A 20,687-nucleotide genomic window follows, 5' to 3' on the forward strand; every position below is an offset into this window, starting at 1 on the left:
AAAAAAATCAACATCAGATTAGAACTGTATGGGAAAGATGAGTACAGCCTCATTGAAACTTCGAAGGAAGCACACAGCCTTGAATTAATATATTTGACTTTGGACAAAGTGAGCACTACTTCCTTGCCAATAAGGGGGCCAGGATCAGCAGGCCAAGGGCCCCCAACCTTACCAGGGTTAAGCATAAGCAAAAAGAAGTTCGGGCAGTGCGTGTTGTACGAGTCATGCAACAGGGCATCCCTGTCTGACGTATCACATTGCAGATAGCCTAATGTGATTTGCAATCATAATCGTCACGCAGGAATATCCAACTATTTTAGTATGCACGGGTAGGGTACGGAGTACGGAGTAATTGATCCATAATTGATAATCCAGGATGATTACTACCTAGGATGTTAAGGTTACACCTTCCAAGACTAAGACAATATTATATAGTTCAAACACATCAATCTTCGTATTCGGCTCCAGAAACTCCCCGAGAAAAATAATGCATTCCGCCACATGGTTTATGTAATATGGGGTCAAAGCAAAAACCGAACCTTGGAAATGCCTAGGTAAAGTAAAGTAAAGTTAAGTAAAATAAAGGTACGGAATAAACGTTAACCATAAACCTGCAGCCAAAGTTTCCATGGTTCGCAAGGGGAAAACTGGATTTTAGACTTCGATGACATTGCCCCCCACTCCAGACAGCCAGAACTTTAACCACTCAAAGTTGGCACCATCTTGGCATTCATAAAGTCTTGGCCCCAAGATTACCTGGGTTGTTTCTTGCCATTTTTGGGTAGGCACCAGCATTTGTCGGTGCACTGCCTTTTCTTGGACCGCTATGGAGTATGATGTGTTAAATATGTTAGTAAAAAAGTCAATATTACATACAAACATTGGACCAGAATAAAATGAGAAGAAAGTGAAAAGAAAGTGAGAAGAAACTACTCCATAACCATAATACTGTAAGTGAAAAAATAAAAAAGTAAAATAAAAGGTAAAAAAGAAAAGTAATTCCAAGCCTTTTAGCCATTCCAGCACATTCCCTATTCATCTAGACAATGGATACCTTAATTATGCTAGTGGAGATAAGCTCGTGTGACGTTTCACAAAATTAATTCTTGGCAACCTTTAATTCCAGGGTTGCAATGAATGCATGGCAATACAAAAAGCATTAATCGCATGTCATTTTCCATTCTGTTATGGGTTCTTTGATGTAAGCTGGCTTATATTCGGTTGCTCTGGTCTATGACTGGAGGAATCAAACTCAAATATCTTGGCTGGCTTGGGGCTCTCGTTTATAACGTTAGGCCGCCCGTGTCGGATCATCGATCGGAGATTATTCTTGAAAGCAAATGCTGTGTAGCGGAGTTACACCTCAGCTATACCAACAAGCCGAAGGTAGCCCGAGGCCATTAATAATAGATTAGCAGTTAACGAATACAGTTGCAAAAGGCCCACACAACCCACGGTCGGCGAAACAGTCGGTTTATTCCGCAAGGGTACTCTATCAGTAGGTGAGATATAGTTAGCGAGATGTGGAGCTGGACCCACTCCAAAAAAGGAGTCTTCGGGTAATCGGATCGGACAGGCCTTAAGAGAATACGAAATTCACGATATTGTTTTTCTATATTAGAGGTAAGTACACGGGTATATCTCTTTGATTAGAAATTTCCGAATCAGGGCATTGGTGTTACTATACCTTAGACGTGGGTAAATGAGGGGACGATTATACATGTACTAATAAGCTGGAGATGATTTTCCGCCCGGGGCAAATGATAGATACCGCACTATCCTAATATAGCAAGACTTGCGGGATTACAGTTGGTAATGGTGGATTCAGGCGATCTCCTGAATTAAAAACTCGGTCGGGGCCTGAGCTTCTACGCTAATATTGAAGCGACTGTACTTTATACAAGCTTAGATGCTTTTGGAAAGGGAATACATGTGGGGATCTGTGCTCTTGTTGCTCGCCCTTATCATGTTGATTAGAAGAAGACCAAGGTAGGGCCAATATTAAGATTAAAATGTAACGATACCGGCTTCCTTTTTGGACATTATAATGATCAGCTGCGCCGGTCTGATTGAAACTTGGGCCCTGCTAGTTAACCTCGATTACTGCCCAGTAGCCTATCATTAACCGTTGAACAATTTTGCCTGTGGCAGTACAAGAACACAGCATAACTGTACGGAGTATTAGCCCGCTAATCCTTCTAGATTGCATGTTAAATCATACGCACTACACTATATCTTCCATACCCTGGTCACCCAAGCCTTATTTCTTATTCCATCGAACCTAGAGCAAGGAAGCAGTGCGACCTTGCACACTCCATAGACCTGGAAGATGGAAAACCGGGTCACGACGGTGATGTTCTAGTCACACAGGACGGCGCCATGTGAGACATGTAATGCAGGCGATACAATGTATGTGTGAAGTACGCTGACACCATCGGCTCGTGCCATGCTCTTTTCTTGAAATAAACACATGGGCCCCCCAGGCTTGCAAATTCCAAATCAGAATCAGGGCTGAGCCAAGGAGAAAATCAGCTGCCAAGCCTAACCAGCTCCCCCAAACCATATTAGAGTGATCCTTGTGCAACGGGGGACTTCGTTGGCGATACGCTTCCACTGGCTTGCATTATTTGGCCTGTGCGTGACATATTGAAGCAGAATAAAGTTATAGCACAAAGGTCAGATGTCCATAGATGGCTAGGAAGAAATGGGGAGTATTTCTGCAAATATCAATATGGGAGGCATTTCCGAATGTTTCTGTTACCTTTCACGCCTCATGCGATGTACGGGGGTCCGCTATTGGATCTAGAAGGTGAGGCCCTATCCACCTGCAGGGCTAATTAGATACAAGGCTAACTGCATGGTGAACATGAACGGCACGGAGCGCAGACTCGGACCAGCTAACCTTATCGCTGAGTCAAGGTGTCAGCGGACATGATTCATCGAATCATGTTCTGGCCGACCGCTTGTTATTTTGATAGCTTGACGAATCATGTCAGTTTCGCAGCTATTATTTATTGTTATTCTCAAATACGAGCGATATAAGTCAGATGCGAAACAGCGCCCTTCCAACGAATACATAGCCCAAGATGGAGTATAGCTGACGGTAACCCGCCCTATGCTTGCGCATGGCGATCCTGTTACGTGGCTTCCTATTTAGCTCTTGCCGTGCATCATTTTACGCGCGCAAACAATGTACGTACATACTGGGTTTCAGTCCCGTTGAAACCAAGTGATTTCTTGTCTGATCCACAATACCCCGTATGGAGTATGTATGTACATTGCATTCTTTGGTTCATGTATTCTTTTAATTGCATCATTGCTTTGATCTGGGCTAGGACCTTGTCAAGCTTTATTGTTCAGTGCGGTAAAAATCAAAACACTGTGTCACTGGACCTAATACGAGTACGAGTCACGAGGCTGTGGCCACAGTGGCTTCTTTTTATTATTTTAACCTATGGGATATCGGATATCGGATATAAGTTAAAAATGCTCCGGGCCAGATTCGCTAAGATCAACCTTGTTTGGATGTGACTCGTATGAGACTTGCCCGCCAAGGGATAGGGTGCTGGATAAACATCGGACAGAACCGCCCAAACCCTGTTTGGGCTATTATTAATCAATGGGGGATCCTCGGTCGCATTGAGTGCTAAATCCCGATAGTTAAGTGGGTTTGTTTCTTTTCCTTGGTAGGGACATTCTTATCTAAGAATGGCAACCATTGGGAGTGAACTCGGGAGGCTTTCAGTACGAAGTCCGATTGGATGTCCGAAAGGTAATATGTGTGTTTGACTACGTCGTGGACGATGCCTGAAGGATAACCCCAAGATTTTACTACAAAATACAATATAGAATTGAAGTTTTCCCCCCTTTTGCCAAGAATAAAAATAAACCAAAGTGGAGGGGTGTCTCTAAGCGAGCATAAAGTTCAGCGCCGGCCTCCTCGTGTTGGATTAAGCTTAAGAGTTCCGCACTAACCCTTTTTTTGCGACCAGAGCGCCACTTTTCTGACACAGACCATTTTATGTACGCCTTTTATTTTATTTTTATTTTTCCTGCTAATGATTTTTGTTTACACATTATTACCATACAGAGTAGATTATACTCTATCTATTATTAATGCTGATCCTTTATTCCATCCTTTATTCCATCCTTTTAGTTTAATCTATCACAGGAATGGGGCTTTGGAAGGGGCCAAATTAACCTTAGTGCTTTCCAAGGTTTTTCAAACCCCGTAAAGCCGAGCCAAGAGTTCCAACATGGAATTAACTAGCCAATCCGGAAAACTGTTTCACCCCCCGTAACAGGAGAATTGAAATCTAAATTCCATATAGGATTTGGGTAGGCTCACATGAAATACCTAGGTATCCATGGATCAATGACGTGATTATATGATTTATTTATTTTTTGGGCATATTTACACATAAATTACCTAGGCTACACAATATTGAAGCCTTTGTACCCATAGCCGTGCCACTTTCAGCCCCATGTCGACTCATCTCCTTTTCCAAGGTTCCCATGCATAAATAGTTCGAGTGGGTTCCAAAGAGATTCATTATTCTGTGTATTACCGAACCTGGGTAATAAGATAAAGTAAATAATAAAATTAATAATTCTCTCATTCTTGGAAGCTCGGCGTTTAACAAGTTCCGTTCGATCTTTTCGCTTGGATCGCTTGGCCCGCTCTTCTTCTCTCCGCTTCCCTTATTTAACCTTCTTTTTATGATTTCTTCATTGTTTCTTATAAAGCTTTTTGGATTTAATTGAAAGATCTTTCCCTCTTCTTTTTACCTTTCCCTCTTTTCTTTTTTTCCCCTCTTATTCTTCCAGCTTTCTCTCTTTCTCTCTCTTTTATTTCAAAAAAGTTCCCGAGACAGGAACAGCTAAGCCATTCCTTCATAAACCTTGTGGAGTCATAAAGTAGGTCCCCCGCTATCTGTCTCTTTGTGTCTTTTCAGCCTTGGCTCTCTCTCTCCCTTGTCTATTCGGCATCCTTACACCTTCACCCCACTTGGCCCACATCAATCTCTGCAGTTCTCTTTTCCTCTTCCATTTTGGGACAAAGTCTTGAATCAGTCAAAAAAGAAAAAAAAAGGAAAAAAAAAAAAAAAAAAAAGGCCGGCCTAACCGTCTTGGGTGACGTAAAAGCTCGGCCTTTTACCAACCCACGCCTACAGGCTACCCCATACTGACTCGGATCCTGGTTCCTTTTATATTTGGACCTGAACCCTATTTTCTTCCTCTCCACTTGCGCCTCTTTTCTTTTCCCTTAGATCTAACTCCCTCTTCAGACACCTTTCGTACTCCTTTAAGAAAAAAATTCCTTCTATCCTTCAACCTGGCAATCAGACCTAATCAACCGGGTTGGGTTGACTCAAGAGCTTGGATGGAGACGTATTACGGGCACGTTCGCACACCTGCGGACGCTATTATTCTTTTTGAGGCTTGCCGTATCGGCCTTTTACCTCGCGTGCAAAGACGATTATCAGAGAAAGAGAGACAATCAATCCGTTCCGGTTCGGTCTTTGTATGGGATGAGCGAGAAGCGGGTATGCGGCGATGGACCGATGGGAAGTCATGGAGCGCCAGCCGTGTGTCTGGTAGCTTTTTGACGTATCGTGAAATGGAAGGCAAGCGTGGAGGTGGTAGCGTCTCTCAGGGTTCTGCGTCCCGAGGAGGTAAAACGCCTGAGAGTCGGGGCAGTGACGATGATCGTGCGGATGGAACAGATGAGGGACCAGATGGGTACCGTTACAAACCAGATGGCTTGATGAAGCAGTCTTTCAGTATCACAACCTCCAACGGTCAACATCTGCATCTCATTAGCTACTATTCACGATCTCACCCTTCGGCCGCCAACTTACAACAACCAACTACGGATCCTGCGCTACGCCATGTTCGCCCCCAGAAAGGCCTCTATCCCGAGTCAACAGTCAACGATCAGCAAAACCTCCCTGTCGTTACCCGTGGACCTATGCAAGGCGCTGCGTACCCCATAACTCCCCATCCTCTCGGCGCATACCCGCGCGTCACTCATACACAGCCATATCCACCTGCCTATGCTTGGCCGCCCACCCCTCTAGCCACACCACCGACTGTCTCGGTTCAATACGGCCCTGGTCCTTCTTATCTGCCCCCGGTAGGTGCCAATGGACATCCTCATCATGGCCCGCCACATCATCAGCCTCCACCTCATCAACATGGCGGTGGACTACCACCCCCTCCACACGGGATGACAAGCCCGTATGATCGACCACCTCACAATGAATCAACATTGCCTCCAGCTGGACCACCGTCACAACAGCCAAGCTACATGAACCGGTCACCGCGCTCAATACACGACCATGCTCAAGCCCACGCCCATGCTCACGCTCACGCTCAAGCTCAGGCTCAAGCTCAAGCTCAGGCTCAAGCTCAAGCTCAGGCACAGGCCCATGCCCACGAGCAACGCACCCCGCCTGTCTACGGGCATCCTTTAGTTGACCCTCGCATGGCATCACCGCGCGTGCCAGTCCAGTCCCTGGCGCAGCCAAATGGCCACGCGCACAGCCCTCATCTGGCGAAGCAGGAGCATCCCGCCGCGCTGCCCTCTCTTAACCCCATCGCCGCATCACCAAAGTCTTCCGATCCCGCGAGCGCTGGAAATGCAGTTCCTGGAATTGGCTCATTAATGAACGGTGCAGGCCTGGCCCCTCTTTCCTCATCGACTGCCTCTCCCGGTGGCCCCGCCGCGAGCTCGAACGGAACCCCCGCCGCGTCCTCTTTCGCTGAGGGTCCACGGGATATCCCTAACGAGAAGATCAGATTCGGAGGCGAGGACACGAGGGCACTGCGCCAGCTGGATCGCGCCTTCATTGCATGAAGCGTTCGATTAAGTGGTTATCTGATGCATCCACTTTGTCGATGAAAACAGAAAGAGGAAAAGAAAAGAAAAAAAAAAAGAAATCACAAACCCGAACCCATTTCACATGGTTGATGCCCAGCTTCACCTCACACTTTGTCTTCGTGTCTATGTTTCTTTACTCACTGCGGCTTCCTCTGGGGTGAGTCTTGTTCCTGTTGCTGTTTCAGTGATATCCTTTTTGTTTTATCTTTGTATTTGTCACTATTAGCATCTTGCATGGGTCGGGGCCATTCGAATTCTTGTTTTTCATATGTGATCGGGTCATGGCTACAGGTTCAATGGAACCTTTTCATATTATGCATTGGGATCGGTCTACACGGTTGGGATACGGCTTTTATTTCTAAAGGGGCTACTTGTGTCTTGTAAATTGACTTGTTTCTCTCCATCTATAAGACTTGCATTGTGCTCTTTCGTATACTTAAAATGCATAACTGTGTAGGAAAAAGACATCGTAGACACCTCGGCTTGGAAATCCGTCGTTGGTACTCTTTGCTTTCACGTTACGAGCTTTCCCCCCATATAGGTAGCAGAGTTCTGTTCTGCATGTTGGATTTTCTTGCAGGCAGACATGAATGATAATCAACCTTGACAATGTCGACTGAAGCTATGAGACTTTAGCCTCTTTTGAGGTCCAAATGAGCTGACCATTCCTCAAATTTCCATTCTCCAGGGCTAGTACTTAGGGCCCCATCTCCCTCGAGTTTCAAGAACAATAATGGTTCTATTGCCGATTCATGTCACCATTGTATTCCGTTGATCAAAGTGTCCCCACCAAAGCGAAGAAAAGCGAGGTATGATGGTGACTGATAGTTTTCCGGCATTTCTGACCCTCTGTCAATACTATGAATGGATGTCTGTCCCGCTTCGCGGATCATGCAGCTCCTTATTTCGAATCGTTAGACCAACTGATGCAAGAGTAGAGAAACCCACCTCGTCATACTCTCTTAGTTGGCGACCTGAACCAACCCTCGAATGCTCTTTGGGGGAGCAGGGCACTTGCCGATCTTCGACGAAATTTCATTATCCATTAGTTCGACATTGCGAGCTGTGATATTGGCCTCAAAACATCCGGGATGGAATCGTTACGAGCTTTTCAGAGTTTTACTCAGGCCGGGTATTTGCATATTGGTCCAGATGTCATGCAAAGACAGCTTTGCCGAATCCTATTTCGCAGATGACTACCTTGGCACAGAGAAATACGAAGTTCTGATCTGTCATTTCGATGGCGCTAATCCTTCGAAAGAGTTTGCAGAAGCCCAAAACTCAATTCTGCCTTCTTTTGCTTGGAAGTTTGGCTGACAGGACCTATTCTCTGAGTCTATTGTAAGTGATGGTTACGCCAAACCTGAAGGTTATGGCAGATCAACGCTGAAAGGAGTCCCCTAGCGCACGTTGTGTAGTCTTTCTCAATCTGAAATAAAGGGTGGGTTTGACTTTGACTGGTGCGTCTGTGACGATCTCCGTTGATCAACTAGTGAATTGTCTGCATGATCCATTGGTCTATCACTCCAGTCCTTCGCGTCACCATCGAACTGGACTAACATGGAAGGAAGACCTACTGAGTAAATGAGTGCTCTGCTCCGTTTACTTTATTCTCTGGCGATCTTACTTATTCGTTCTGGACCAACGAGTATCGGATCAGCATCCATGATATGTCTGGTTCTAGAAGTCTCTTGATGTTTACTTCGTGGATACGTGGGATCTGTTCCACGATTCTGGTTCAACTGCGGTTTCCAAACGTAAGCTGATTCTTTTAGTTGAGAATGGCACCGTCTGGATTTATACGACTCTGGGATGTCCACTATAAGCGGTATATGCACCGGGAATGACGGTCACTACGCCCTAGGTGTTCATTCCGAAACAGAGACCGAGTCAAACGGGATAAGTCTGGGTATGATTTTTTGGGCACTAACCAAAACCACCCCCATCCAATTGCCCTACGTACAACAGTATTCTCCGGAGATATAATTTTATGTTAGGGATGCACTAAATCTTTACATTGTGCGAGGAGATGGACTAGAGCAACGCGGTTGTCACTAATATCTTTGCTGGTCAATCCAGCTTTGGGCTGGACCTAGAGATAAGCCTTTATGTCGAAGGTGACTTTGAGAAACCGAAGGTACAAATGATCTGGCTGGCAAAAGAACCAAACAATATGAGTTTCAGTCCAGCTGGTCGACTTCGGCAACGTGATTATGAAGGAAAAGCCCAGAAAGACGACGGCCTTGTGCTCTTCCTTAGGTATGCATTTTGTTTATACCCCTTTATCTCTAATTTCAAGGAAATAGACCTTCAGCATATACTGTTATCTGTTAGAATGCCGAGGTTATACAATGCCGTCGTGATCGTACCTATAGAGCCCATAAGCTGGGTCTTTAGTCTCACAACTAGTATAAGAAGCCCGAGAGCTGTGGAATATTTTGGTCTTCTGCATGACTTTCAAGAGTAATTCGAAGATTTTCACTACGAGATCATCCTCGGTAAACCCGTAAGAAGTTATACAAGTTACGCACTATAAAAAGACCCAAGTATACCCGAGAGTGGTACTCTTTCTAGGATTTCTTTGAGATAATTGATCACATCGCATTAGTTATATTTCACCATACTAGTATAGACGCTCTGTTATGCTCCACCAATTATTCGTTGGTCTGAGTTTTATATCTCATGCTATCAAGAAAATGCTTCTGGGAGATCCATCAGAATGCGGCCAGAGGGTGAATTGCGGCACATCCAGGATTGTTCTGACCGTGACTGGATTTTGTGTACCATGGCTGATGGGGGAGTAGTATGGGTGCCTTCAATCTAATTTCTGCATACAATAAGCTCAACGTAAGCCTACCTAGGTACACCTCCCACTGGGATGATGGAATGTGCCTTGGGCCAATGCAAGAGAATCACCCGGACATAATCAAGGCTTCCGGCGAGGAAACCAGGACATAAAGGACGGCAATAGCGCCCCTTGGGGTGCTATTATGCGGCGATATATGGATAACCCGGGGTCCTGGGACTTCCAGAGAGCAGATATTGACATGTCGCATGAACGTCAAGCAACGAGACTTCCCACTAGTCATTTGTGCACGCGACGGACAGATTCCTCACAGACCATGGCAACATGTCTGAGATCCGGTATTGTTCAAAGAATGGCAAATATAAAGTGAGTGTATCCATTGTAATCAAAGCATTTCAGCCCTCATATCTCTACATTCTATATCCGAAAACATTGAGACGTGTAGCTGTCGACTCCCACTATAGAAGTAAGCAAGATACGCTAGGCATGATTGGCCCTCTGCTGGAAATCTCGGGCGGATCTGAGAAGAAAGAAAGAGGAACCTCATGAATATCAATTCATCGAGATTGTCCTATCCACGATCCACAAGCTCTTACCTGAATGCCGATCCCACTGAGTTAGCCCGTGTCATATGACAAACAAAAGCCACCCATCGCCTATCTCGGCAGAGGCGATGACTTTGCTTTCTCTTACCTAAATTAAAGCGGTTAACCAGATAATCTCCGTGATCTAGCCCTAGAGTGGTCTTAAGAAGGTCAATCATAGAAGGATCGTGGGGGTTCCTAGGTAGTCTTGGCGGCCCGTTTTGTCAGGCCTGCATCCGAGTAGCCCGAACTTTGTTTGCCCGGCCAGCCACAGTATGTTATGATTTTCTTTCTGCATCTCGTGCGTCATATCTGGAAAGAGACATGTTTCAGATTTCCATAGTCTCCCACTAAATCCCAAACCTAGCCTAGATTGTCCCTGGGGCTGAAAAAGACCGAATAGAACCGACGCTAAGCAAGTGGAGCAGAGTAAAGGGCAAATCTTCCTGTACAACATTGTACGTTGTTAGAAGTATGCCGAAAGTCATCAAACTGCTTACTATGGATAGTTTAATTGGAGGGATCGGCTCGACGAGTTGAATGGGGCTTATGTGCACCCAATAAGAAAGTGGAAGCCGAAATTTTTTTTTCGATGATCAGACTAGCGTCCTGCGCAAGGCTCAGGCAATTCATTCCCATCATTTTTGATTGGTATGTTCAGCATCGTCGGGCCCAGTATGGAGTAATGGTGCAGCAGTTCCGGTGGTGCCTGGCGGGATGTCCCTTATGCGGCAAACGCCGTTAAAAAGAACTTCCCCTCGTGCCCATTGTTGGGGTGCAAGCCTTTCCTCGGAGAAACCCCGAGGCTGAACGGGGGTGGCTTGATTAGGCAATAGTCTCAATCCACCTGGGCACAGCTGTACGAGGAGGTCAAAGACCAAGGAGAAAGAGAGATAAATAGGGTAAGAGAGAGAGAGAAAAGTACGAAAAGAAGATATGGTCTAGACCTTAATCTCGGCTTAGTTGCCATGTTGGTCGACGCCCTGGAAGGTCATAGCTATGGTCCCGTGCTGTTATTCCCAGGAATCTTTTTATCCTTTCGTAATTCGCACTGCGTACATCCCTAGTAGGTACTCTATACCCCGTAGGTACTCCGTACATGTAGCTCACTGCCTCACACCCCTTGCTCCATCGCCAGGAACAAGACTAGTTATACAAATTGAATCAAACATCCATGGCTCCTTTGTCTTCGGCCCCACTGGACGGGAACAACCGTTGACCCGCCTCGAACCTTGGAAACGATATGGATTTCATTGTTGGAGACATTGTATACAACATAGATAGTACCTGGTAGAATGAAAGAGAAACACAATGCTCCGGACGGATTACGGAGTAAGGGCAGGGGTCTCGATGCGACGTCAAGACGAAAAGGGGAGTTCAGCGCGTTCCCCATATTTTACGCTAGATCATCCGTCTACATTGCCTGACTCGTTAGCGTGACATACCGTCATCGAGCGATTGGCTCATATCGTTGGTCCACCCCGTCAGATCAATGGACTTGCATAGTCGATCCTAATGAGCATTGAGAATTTAAAACGAACTAAAAAAAAATTAATTGACCTACTCACATAGCTAGCCCGACCCTAGTGCATGGACTCCATATGAAACTCCCACACATTGGAAGCGAAGAAGCTCGTACTCCGTACTCCGGAAGCACCAGGAAACTAGCAGGGGGTATGAAAATCACCTCTGCCGTCTCAGCTGATCGGTCAAAATGGTAAAAAGGGTAAAAAAAAGAGGGTCCCAACATTAGCCCGTTATTAACTCCAGACGAGTGTGTTTCCTTGTTAGTCTCCCGGCAGATCCATGGGGGCCTTGCGCAGTGTGTACTTTTGACCTCGCCACATTCCACCCCTTTGGGCTGTCACAGGTTACAGGAAGTGAGCTGGACATGAAAAGGGCAGACGCGAATAGTAACAAAGCGAATGAAGAATACTGAGCGCCCGCAGGACATTGCCTATATTCTATAGGCGGAATGATGGCTACGGATTCCGAACCTGGTCGATTCCCTGCAGCGGATGTCCGTGCTGGTAGAAGATCTGGCCCACTCTTTACCCCAGATTTGTTGTCACACAAAGGGATATAATAAACGAATAATAGATGAAAAATTTCAACATGGACGGGATGGGGCGCTTAGACCTGATGTGGGAATTGTTCCACGAGAATAGAAGATCTGCCCATTTCGCCCGACGCTTCTCCTTCCCAAAAAGAAAAGAAAAAGAAAAGAAGAAAGCTTCGATAGTGTGGGGAGTGGCTTGTCACCAGCTAAATGGTTCGTGAAGAGTAATATCGCCAACTAATATCTATTAGTAGTACACATCACTCTACCCAAAGGTTCCGGGGACCAGGCATTATCACATCCGGGGTTATTTGTCTTGGCCTAAGCCTCCCAATCAAGGGGGAATGTCTTACAGGTTTTACATCTGGAGTGCATACGGGACTCGTGACGAATCACCCACGTTATTTTAGGAGGAGCATATGTAGCATGTCCCATATTGCATGGATGTACTCTGTAGACTACGCAAGACGAAGCTTCTGGTCCAGAATCGTATTGAAGGACTTGATGGACATGGCCTAGAGGTCGATCCCAACATCCTAACCTTGGAAGGCAACGAGTCACTTGGTGATGTGAAAAATTTTTCAAAAAGAAAAGCAAATAAAACCTAAAACCCCATAATGATGCCCTGGTCAAATTGCTTTTTTTCTTGGACTTCTTCACTGCAAATCAGGACATAGATCCAACATGCTTGGCTCCCCCGCATAGAAAGTTTATAAGGGGACAAATACGGAGTATGGAGTAGAATATGTAGAATATGTTTTTAAATGGCTCAGATGGGCCAAATGGCCCAAATGGCTTAAATATTAAAGAGAAAGACTCCGTAATGGATTATAATTTATAGGCTAATGCGTAGCTAGTAACTAATGTAGCCTAGGTTCTTATTACGCATTTGATTTACCCAAGCCTTATACCCTACCTAGTAGACTCTGTATATATTAATATCCTTAATACCCTTCGGATCAGGCTAGTTTCCCCCTCTTCTTTATTTTGCTGGATTTTCTACAGAAAAAAAAAGTGTATTGTCTGATCACACGCACTGTGGTGGACCAAGCACATTTTCCCGTACTAAGTTCCCCCTCCATTTATACCCGACAGCCCCCCCTCTCGTCAGCAGAGCGCATCTAGGCTCTTATCGGATGCCCTTCCTTCAATGTTGTCCATGCATACCTCATTCTTCACACATCCGGATTTGAATGACTCTGAGATTCGGGAGAGCCACGACCGGTCGGATATACCTTCATTAGGAATCCGCGGCTCCGTCATCCGAGGCAGCACATCCAGCGCCAGCACCGGTGTTAGCACCGATGACGCTTCGGTCGATTCACTGGATTGGAATGGCGAGTCGCCGTTGGTGGACCAAGACCAAGAGCAGGTGAAGGGATATTCGCATTTTGAATCAGCACAATTGGATGATATTATGGAGATCCCCAAGGTGGAGGAACTGGAAGAAGTCGACGATGACCTGTTGAATATCAAACCGGCGGATGTGGAGTCGGGCGCTCCCGCTGTTCCACGGAAACGTGGTCGCCCACGTAAACATCCGCTGCCAGCTCCCGGAGGTCAGGCCAAGATCACTAAAGGTCGTTCCAAGACTGGTTGTATAACCTGTCGGAGGAGAAAGAAGAAGTGTGACGAGACAAAGCCTTCGTGAGTTGTGTGTATTTCCGCCAGATTGTCTTTATCTGACCGAGGATAGTTGTCTAAACTGCCAGAAGAATGCGGTCGTCTGCGAAGGCTACCCACTCAAGGAGATTTGGAAGAGTGGAAGACAGAGACAGGCTGATGGTAGGTGCATTATACATTTTGATTCTGGCTGTTCTTGATGCACTAACATCGTCTTCTTTCCAATAGCTCGATCCCAGTCTCTTACAGCCGTGCCGCGCAGTTTACCCCTCCTCATCGACGGCATCGAAACGGATATCGACCGTCGCTTTTTGGACCATTTTGTGTACGGTTTCAGTCGCGTGCTGACACTCATCAACGATGATTCCAATCCCTTCAAGGAGATTCTTCTCCCGATGGCGACACAACACAGGGGGCTGATGCATTCATTAATGTGCTTGTCCGGATCGCATCTCTCAGGTCTGGATCCCGAACCAAAGCTGAAGGAGCGAAAGTACTTTCATTTCCACCACGCTATCCAAGATTTGAAAGATAATATCAATGCATCATCATCAGCCAAGAGCCCCGACAAGGATGATCTGCTAGTCGAGGACCCGATCATCGCATCCACCATCGCCCTCAGCTTGAACACCATCTGCGAAGGCGAAACCAACGGCGAATACCGACCGCACATGGATGCCGCTCGGTACTTGCTGTTGTCACAGCAGCCACGGAACGAAAAGTTCCGCCAGTTTATCGTCGAGTTCTTCCAGTACCACGACGTCTCAAACTCCCTCACCTCGCTTGACCGCCGTCCCAACCTCTTACACAACGACCTGCACATGCCCAACTTCGTACCCGGCGTATCAGCGGGGATGTTTGTCGGTGTATTCGATGGTCTCTTCAACTACATCTCGGAGATAACCAAGCTCCGCGACCGTATCCGCGAACGCTTCAACGAGGGCTATGAGCCAGCCGTGGACTACCAGACACTGAGCGAGGCAGTTTCCATCGATATGGCCATCCGCACCTGGGAGACCTCCCACGAGCCCGACACGCCGAACTGGTGCCTGGCCCAGCTATACCGCCAGTCAACCTGGGTATACCTGTACCGGACGATCCGGCACTCGCGACCGAGCGATAAGATCGCGCAGGTCGTCGACGACGGGCTTGGCTACATGGACCAACTCCCACAGGATGCGTCCGCTTTCAGTATTGTGCTCATGCCGCTGTTCCTGCTTGGTTGTTCTGCGTTCCTGCCGGAACAGCGCGAACGTGTTACGCAGGGCTTCGAGAATCTCAAGTCCTACTCGAACCTGCGCAATATCGAGCCTGCTTACAAGGTTGTTGCACGGGTTTGGGAGATCATGGATACCCGAATGCAGGATAGTTGGGACTGGGAAAAGATCATACGTGACATGAATATGGATTTCTTGATTACTTGAGTATCCTTTTCTCCTACATGCCTTCCAAGGTTTTTTTCTCTTTCTCCCTCCCCTTACTCTTCTGATACCCTGTTATTTTCTATTGACTCTACCTTGTTTACTTTCTTTTCTCCTTGTTGATTATTCCCGTCTTGGACAGGGGCTTCTTCGCCTTGTCCCATATCGAGGGGACACGATGATCACCCCTCAGGCAAGGCTGTATCATGCGGCGTTCTGATTTTATTGTTACTGTGACTGATGATTATGCATTTGTATCTGCATCTCGGAGGGGTGTTACTATTATGTTTGCGTTTGCGTTTGCGTTGGCATCTGCTTTGCTTTGCTTTTTTCTTTCGGCTTGCGACCATCGGTGCGCCGCGGACTCTCCATGTCCAGGGCGTATTCTCTGGCTGCATTGCATGGCCCAATATAGGCGCCAATCCGGTCCTTCGAAAAAGCCTCCCGATTCGAAGAAGAAAAGCAAAAAAGGAAAGAAAAAAAAAGGGACAAGTTGGTGTTATTTTTGTGGGGTGATGTCGACCTCGGGAGTGGCCGACTGGACGATCTCATGAGTGGATGGAGGGCGTTCTTGTCTTTGGAGGAATGTGACCTGGTCTGGTCTTATTTGGTTTAGGTGGTTGTATATATTCGGATTTCCCTTGGGGTTTCTTGCGTGGAATAGGAACTGGGTCTTCATTCTTGTACAGTATCGGGTTTGTCTATTTCTTTCTAGATGTGTTAAGGAGGATCACAGAGTCTAGATTGGGAACCTGTGTCTCCTTTATTACTTTGTCCTGTCACGGGCTGTCTAGGTGCATCCTTGACTATAACGCAGCCAGATTAATGCTCTTGCGGATAACTGTACATTCGGGATATAAACCCTTCTGATGCACCTATAACAGATAACAGGCCCCCGACAGCTCGTTTATGCCCTCGTTTATGCCCTCGTTTACTCGTTTATGCAACCACGTTGCTGCGGGGTCCACGGGCGACAGGCCAATAGCGTTAAATTGTTAAATTGTTAAATTCGGAGACTTAAGTATAGTCCGGGGTAGGAAAATTAATCTCCTCGGCCTAAATTGCTCAGGAGAATTGCATCTGATATCGGACTAGTCCCTAGCCGTCCCATTCAGTTTTCTCTTTTTGGCATCCCGGGATCATCATCCTGCAGTCATCCCATCCCATCTACATGCAAACTCGAGTCCACCTGCATAGCACATCCGAACAGGGGAGTCTTGTATAGGATAACAGGATATGACTTGCTATATGACTCGCACCCAGTCTCGGCACACCGGCAGAATCCACCATGGAGAAAGACGAGATCATCGCCGAATTGAGCGCAAAGCAAACGGGTCTCCCTACAGATGTGAAAGATGTTGCATATAACCTCTCTCTGCGCGCCGTAAACCCAGTATGCATCAAAGTCAGCAACTTGTCACTCGAAGTCAATACCACCCCACCAATATGGGAGACCTCGCCACCACAGGTCTGGCAGCGCTTGCGGGGTCAAAGACCTTCAAGAACCAGCAAGACAGTCCTGGACAACGTATCCGCCTCCATGCCAAGCGGTAGCCTTACCGCCATAATCGGAAGCAGTGGCTCAGGCAAGACCTCCCTACTCAATCTAATGGCCAACCGAATGAGTCTCTCTCGAGCCAACACACGCGGAACAACAACTTTCAACGATAACCCCGACATCGCCCGCATTCGCAGCGCCTACGTTATGCAAGAAGATGTCCTTATCCCGACGCTAACAGTCCGCGAGACCCTACGCTATTCGGCAGACCTCCGCCTCCCGCCACCAACAACTTCAGAAGAGCGCCACGCAATCGTGGAACAGGTTATCCTCGAACTGGGCCTAAAAGAGTGTGCTAACACTCGTATCGGAACGACAGCCCATAAGGGATGCAGCGGCGGCGAGAAAAGATGCACCAGTATCGGCGTGCAGCTCCTAGCTAATCCATCTGTGCTTTTCTGCGACGAGCCGACGACCGGTTTGGATGCTACCAGTGCCTACCAGATTATCAGGACTCTGAAGCGTCTTGCGCTGGATGGCAGGACGGTCGTTGTCTCGATTCATGCGCCGCGCTCTGAGATTTGGAGTCTTTTTGATAGCGTCGTGCTATTAGCCAGGGGAGCGGCGGTTTATAGTGGTTCTCTGGAAGGGTCCTTGATGCACTTTGAGGAGTGCGGACATGTTCTTCCGCCGTTCGTCAACCCGGCGGAGTTTTTGATCGACCTTGCTGCCATTGATAATCGGACGGAGGAGCTTGAGGCTGCTTCGAACCTTCGTGTTGAGCGACTGAGGGATGTGTGGCGGTCGAAGCAGACTGTAGCTTCAGACACGGAGGCAGAAGGCAAACGAAAAGAGGAGACACCGAGACCTGGGGTCGGTAACTTTGAGACCGGAGCTGTGAAGCAGGTCTCATTTCGCCGACAGTTCCGCGTCCTGACATCTCGCACTTTCAAGACTACCATTCGTGACCCGATGGGTGTTGCTGGTAGTCTTCTTGAAGCCGTTGGAATGGCTGTCATAAATGGATGGATATTCCTGCAACTCGACGAAAGCCAGGCAGGGATTCGCTCGCGGCAAGGCAGTCTATATACTGCTAGCAGCTTAAACGGCTATCTCATTCTGCTGTACGAGACATACCGACTGACCATTGACATCCGCCTGTTTGACCGTGAACGCAATGAGGGTGTCGTTAGTGTGCCAGCTTTCCTTCTCAGTCGACGAGCAGCTCGGTTACCATTGGAGGACCTTCCCGTGCCGTTGATTTTCTCTCTCATCTTCTACTTCATGGTGGGATACCGTCTCGATCCGGGACAGTTCTTTGTCTTCTTCGTCCTCACCCTCCTCACGCACTATATTGCCGTAACATTTGCTGCGGTGGCCATTAGTGTATCACGGAGCTTCCCTGGAGCTAGTCTGGTGGCAAACCTATCCTTCACACTGCAATCCTTTGCGTGTGGATATTTTGTCCAGTCTAACCAGATCCCGGTCTACGTGAGGTGGTTGAAGTGGTGTGCCTACACCTTCTACATCTTTGGGGCTCTATGTGCAAACGAGTTTATCGGACCCAACGGCTCAGGACCGGGACAGTTCTACGCCTGTCCATATTCCGATGACCCTCTGGACCCGGCCTGCAAGCAATATACCGGGCGCTATATTATGGAAAGCCTAGGAATGCCGTCCAACTGGATCTGGCGGCCTGTCGTGGTGTTAATCGCGTTTGCCGTTGGTCACTATCTCTTCGCCGGTCTGTTGCTCCAATACAACCGCTTCGCCATAGATGTTGCGCAAGCACGAAGAACTGAAGGAGACCCAAGTGGTGGAAAGTCTAAGCTCGCTATTCGCCCAACAGAGGAGGCGCGCAAGGTGGCAATATCGCTTGACAAGTACGCGTTGGATATTCGAAAGCGACAATACCCCTGGGAGGCCGCGAGAACACTACAGATTCTGAGACCCATTACCGCTGAATTTCAGTCGGGAGAGCTGAACATCATCATGGGTCCATCTGGAAGTGGCAAAACATCACTGCTCAACTCCATAGCGCACCGACTGCACGGGTCCGTAGGGACACAGTACCGCGTCCATGGAAACATGCTATACAACGGCGCCGTACCCTCGGAGAGTGTGATCCGCTCAGTGACATCCTTCGTAACGCAAGACGACGACGCACTGATGCCCTCGCTGACCGTTCGTGAGAGCCTACGATTCGCTGCAGGTCTACGCCTCCCGACTTGGATGTCACGCGAAGAGAAAAACCGACGCGCAGAAGAGATCCTCTATAAAATGGGACTGAAGGAATGCGCCGACAACCTCATCGGCAGCGACCTCATCAAAGGTATCAGCGGCGGCGAGAAGCGGCGCGTAACAATCGCAATCCAAATCCTCACAGACCCCAAAGTCCTCCTCCTCGACGAGCCAACCTCCGGTCTCGACGCCTTCACGGCAATGTCCATAATCGAGCTCCTTCATAGCCTTGCCGCCGAAGGCCGCACTCTGATCCTTACCCTCCACCAATCCCGCTCAGACTTATTCACTCACTTCTCCCAAGTCCTCCTCCTAGCCCGCGGCGGCTACCCCGTCTACGCAGGTCCCGGGACGCAGATGCTCGCGCACTTCGCCGGGCAGGGCCACGAGTGTCCACGCACAACCAACCCAGCAGACTTCGTCCTAGATCTCATCACGGTTGATCTCCAGCAAGTAGACCGTGAACTCGTCACGCGCAAGCGTGTGCAGGGCCTAATTTCCTGCTGGCAAGCCAACCCTCTCGAACTAGGGCTAGACCGACAGACGTCGCAGATTGCCACGCCTGCGGAACTGGGAAGACTTAAGCGCCAGATGCTGCCATTCCGCGTTACATTCCCGCTGGTACTGCACCGCTCCGTTGTCAACTTCTGGCGCCAGCCGCCGCTGGTTATGGCCCGGTCGATGCAGATCCCAGGCATAGCGATTATCATGGCGCTTTTCTTTGCGCCGCTGAAGAATGATTACGCGGCTGTTCAATCACGTATGGGATTTATTCAAGAGTTCGCGGCGTTGTACTTTGTTGGTAAGTTTACTCCATTTTCTCCGATCTCTCTTCGCTGGATGTCCCTTTTATATATGTTATGCTAATCCCCCAAACAGGTATGCTCCAAAACATCGCAATTTACCCTAGCGAACGCGACGTCTTCTACCGCGAAGAAGCAGACAACTGCTACACAGCCTCGACATTCATTCTCAGCTACACCGCAATCGAAATCCCCTTCGAGATAGTCTCATCTCTAATCTTCGGCGCGTTAGCTGCCTTCGCAGACAACCTGCAGCGCACGGCAACGATGTTCCTAATCAGTGCATTCAACTGTTTCTGCATAATCAGCTGCGGCGAGTCGGTGGGCATAATGTTCTGCACGCTGTTCTCGCACGTAGGCTTCGCCGTCAACGTGACTTCCATCCTGCTCTCCATCTCGACCATCCTCGGCGGCGTCATGAGCCTGAATGTCAACGATGTGCTGCAGGCGCTGAACCATCTCTCGCCAATTAAGTACGCTATTGCTAATCTGGCGCCATATTCAATGCATGGCCAGGTGTTTCACTGCTCCGATGCTCAGAGGCTTGCTAATGGGCGTTGTCCTGTTGAGTCTGGTGAGCAGGTGCTTCAGCTATACAATCTCGATAAGAGTGGGCCGATAAATGTTATGGCGCTGGGGGTTTGTACGATTGTATATCGGGTTGTTGCTTATTTGTTTCTTAAGGCTATGAGATCGCATAGGCTTATGGAGAAGTGGAGGGAGTGGCGGGCTCAAAGGAAGGCTAGGTAGCTCTTCTTTTTGTAATTTT

General features: G+C 47.9%; 3 protein-coding genes across 3 annotated transcripts; all 3 read left to right on the plus strand.

Moving 5' to 3' along the window:
• Positions 1–5,383: 5,383 nt before the first annotated feature.
• N7525_001026 (camp independent regulatory protein) lies at positions 5,384–6,859 on the plus strand (the record flags this gene model as incomplete). The annotated part of the gene is made up of 1 exon (XM_002558341.2): positions 5,384–6,859. The coding sequence occupies one exon, from the start codon at positions 5,384–5,386 to the stop codon at positions 6,857–6,859; it is 1,476 nt and encodes a 491-aa protein (XP_002558387.2).
• A 6,623-nt stretch (positions 6,860–13,482) lies between these two features.
• On the plus strand, positions 13,483–15,379 carry N7525_001027 (Zn(II)2Cys6 transcription factor; the record flags this gene model as incomplete). The annotated part of the gene is made up of 3 exons (XM_002558339.2): positions 13,483–13,979; positions 14,029–14,117; positions 14,184–15,379. 3 exons carry the CDS (start codon positions 13,483–13,485, stop codon positions 15,377–15,379), a joined length of 1,782 nt encoding a protein of 593 aa, XP_002558385.2.
• A 1,285-nt stretch (positions 15,380–16,664) lies between these two features.
• On the plus strand, positions 16,665–20,668 carry N7525_001028 (putative ABC efflux transporter; the record flags this gene model as incomplete). Its single annotated transcript, XM_061211732.1, has 2 exons — positions 16,665–19,917; positions 19,995–20,668. The coding sequence occupies 2 exons, from the start codon at positions 16,665–16,667 to the stop codon at positions 20,666–20,668; spliced, it is 3,927 nt and encodes a 1,308-aa protein (XP_061070958.1).
• Between the last annotated feature and the right edge of the window lie 19 nt (positions 20,669–20,687).

This window comes from Penicillium rubens (genome assembly GCF_028828025.1).
Source record: "Penicillium rubens strain IBT 27055 chromosome Unknown utg000001l_segment0_segment0, whole genome shotgun sequence".
Taxonomy (NCBI): domain Eukaryota; kingdom Fungi; phylum Ascomycota; class Eurotiomycetes; order Eurotiales; family Aspergillaceae; genus Penicillium; species Penicillium rubens.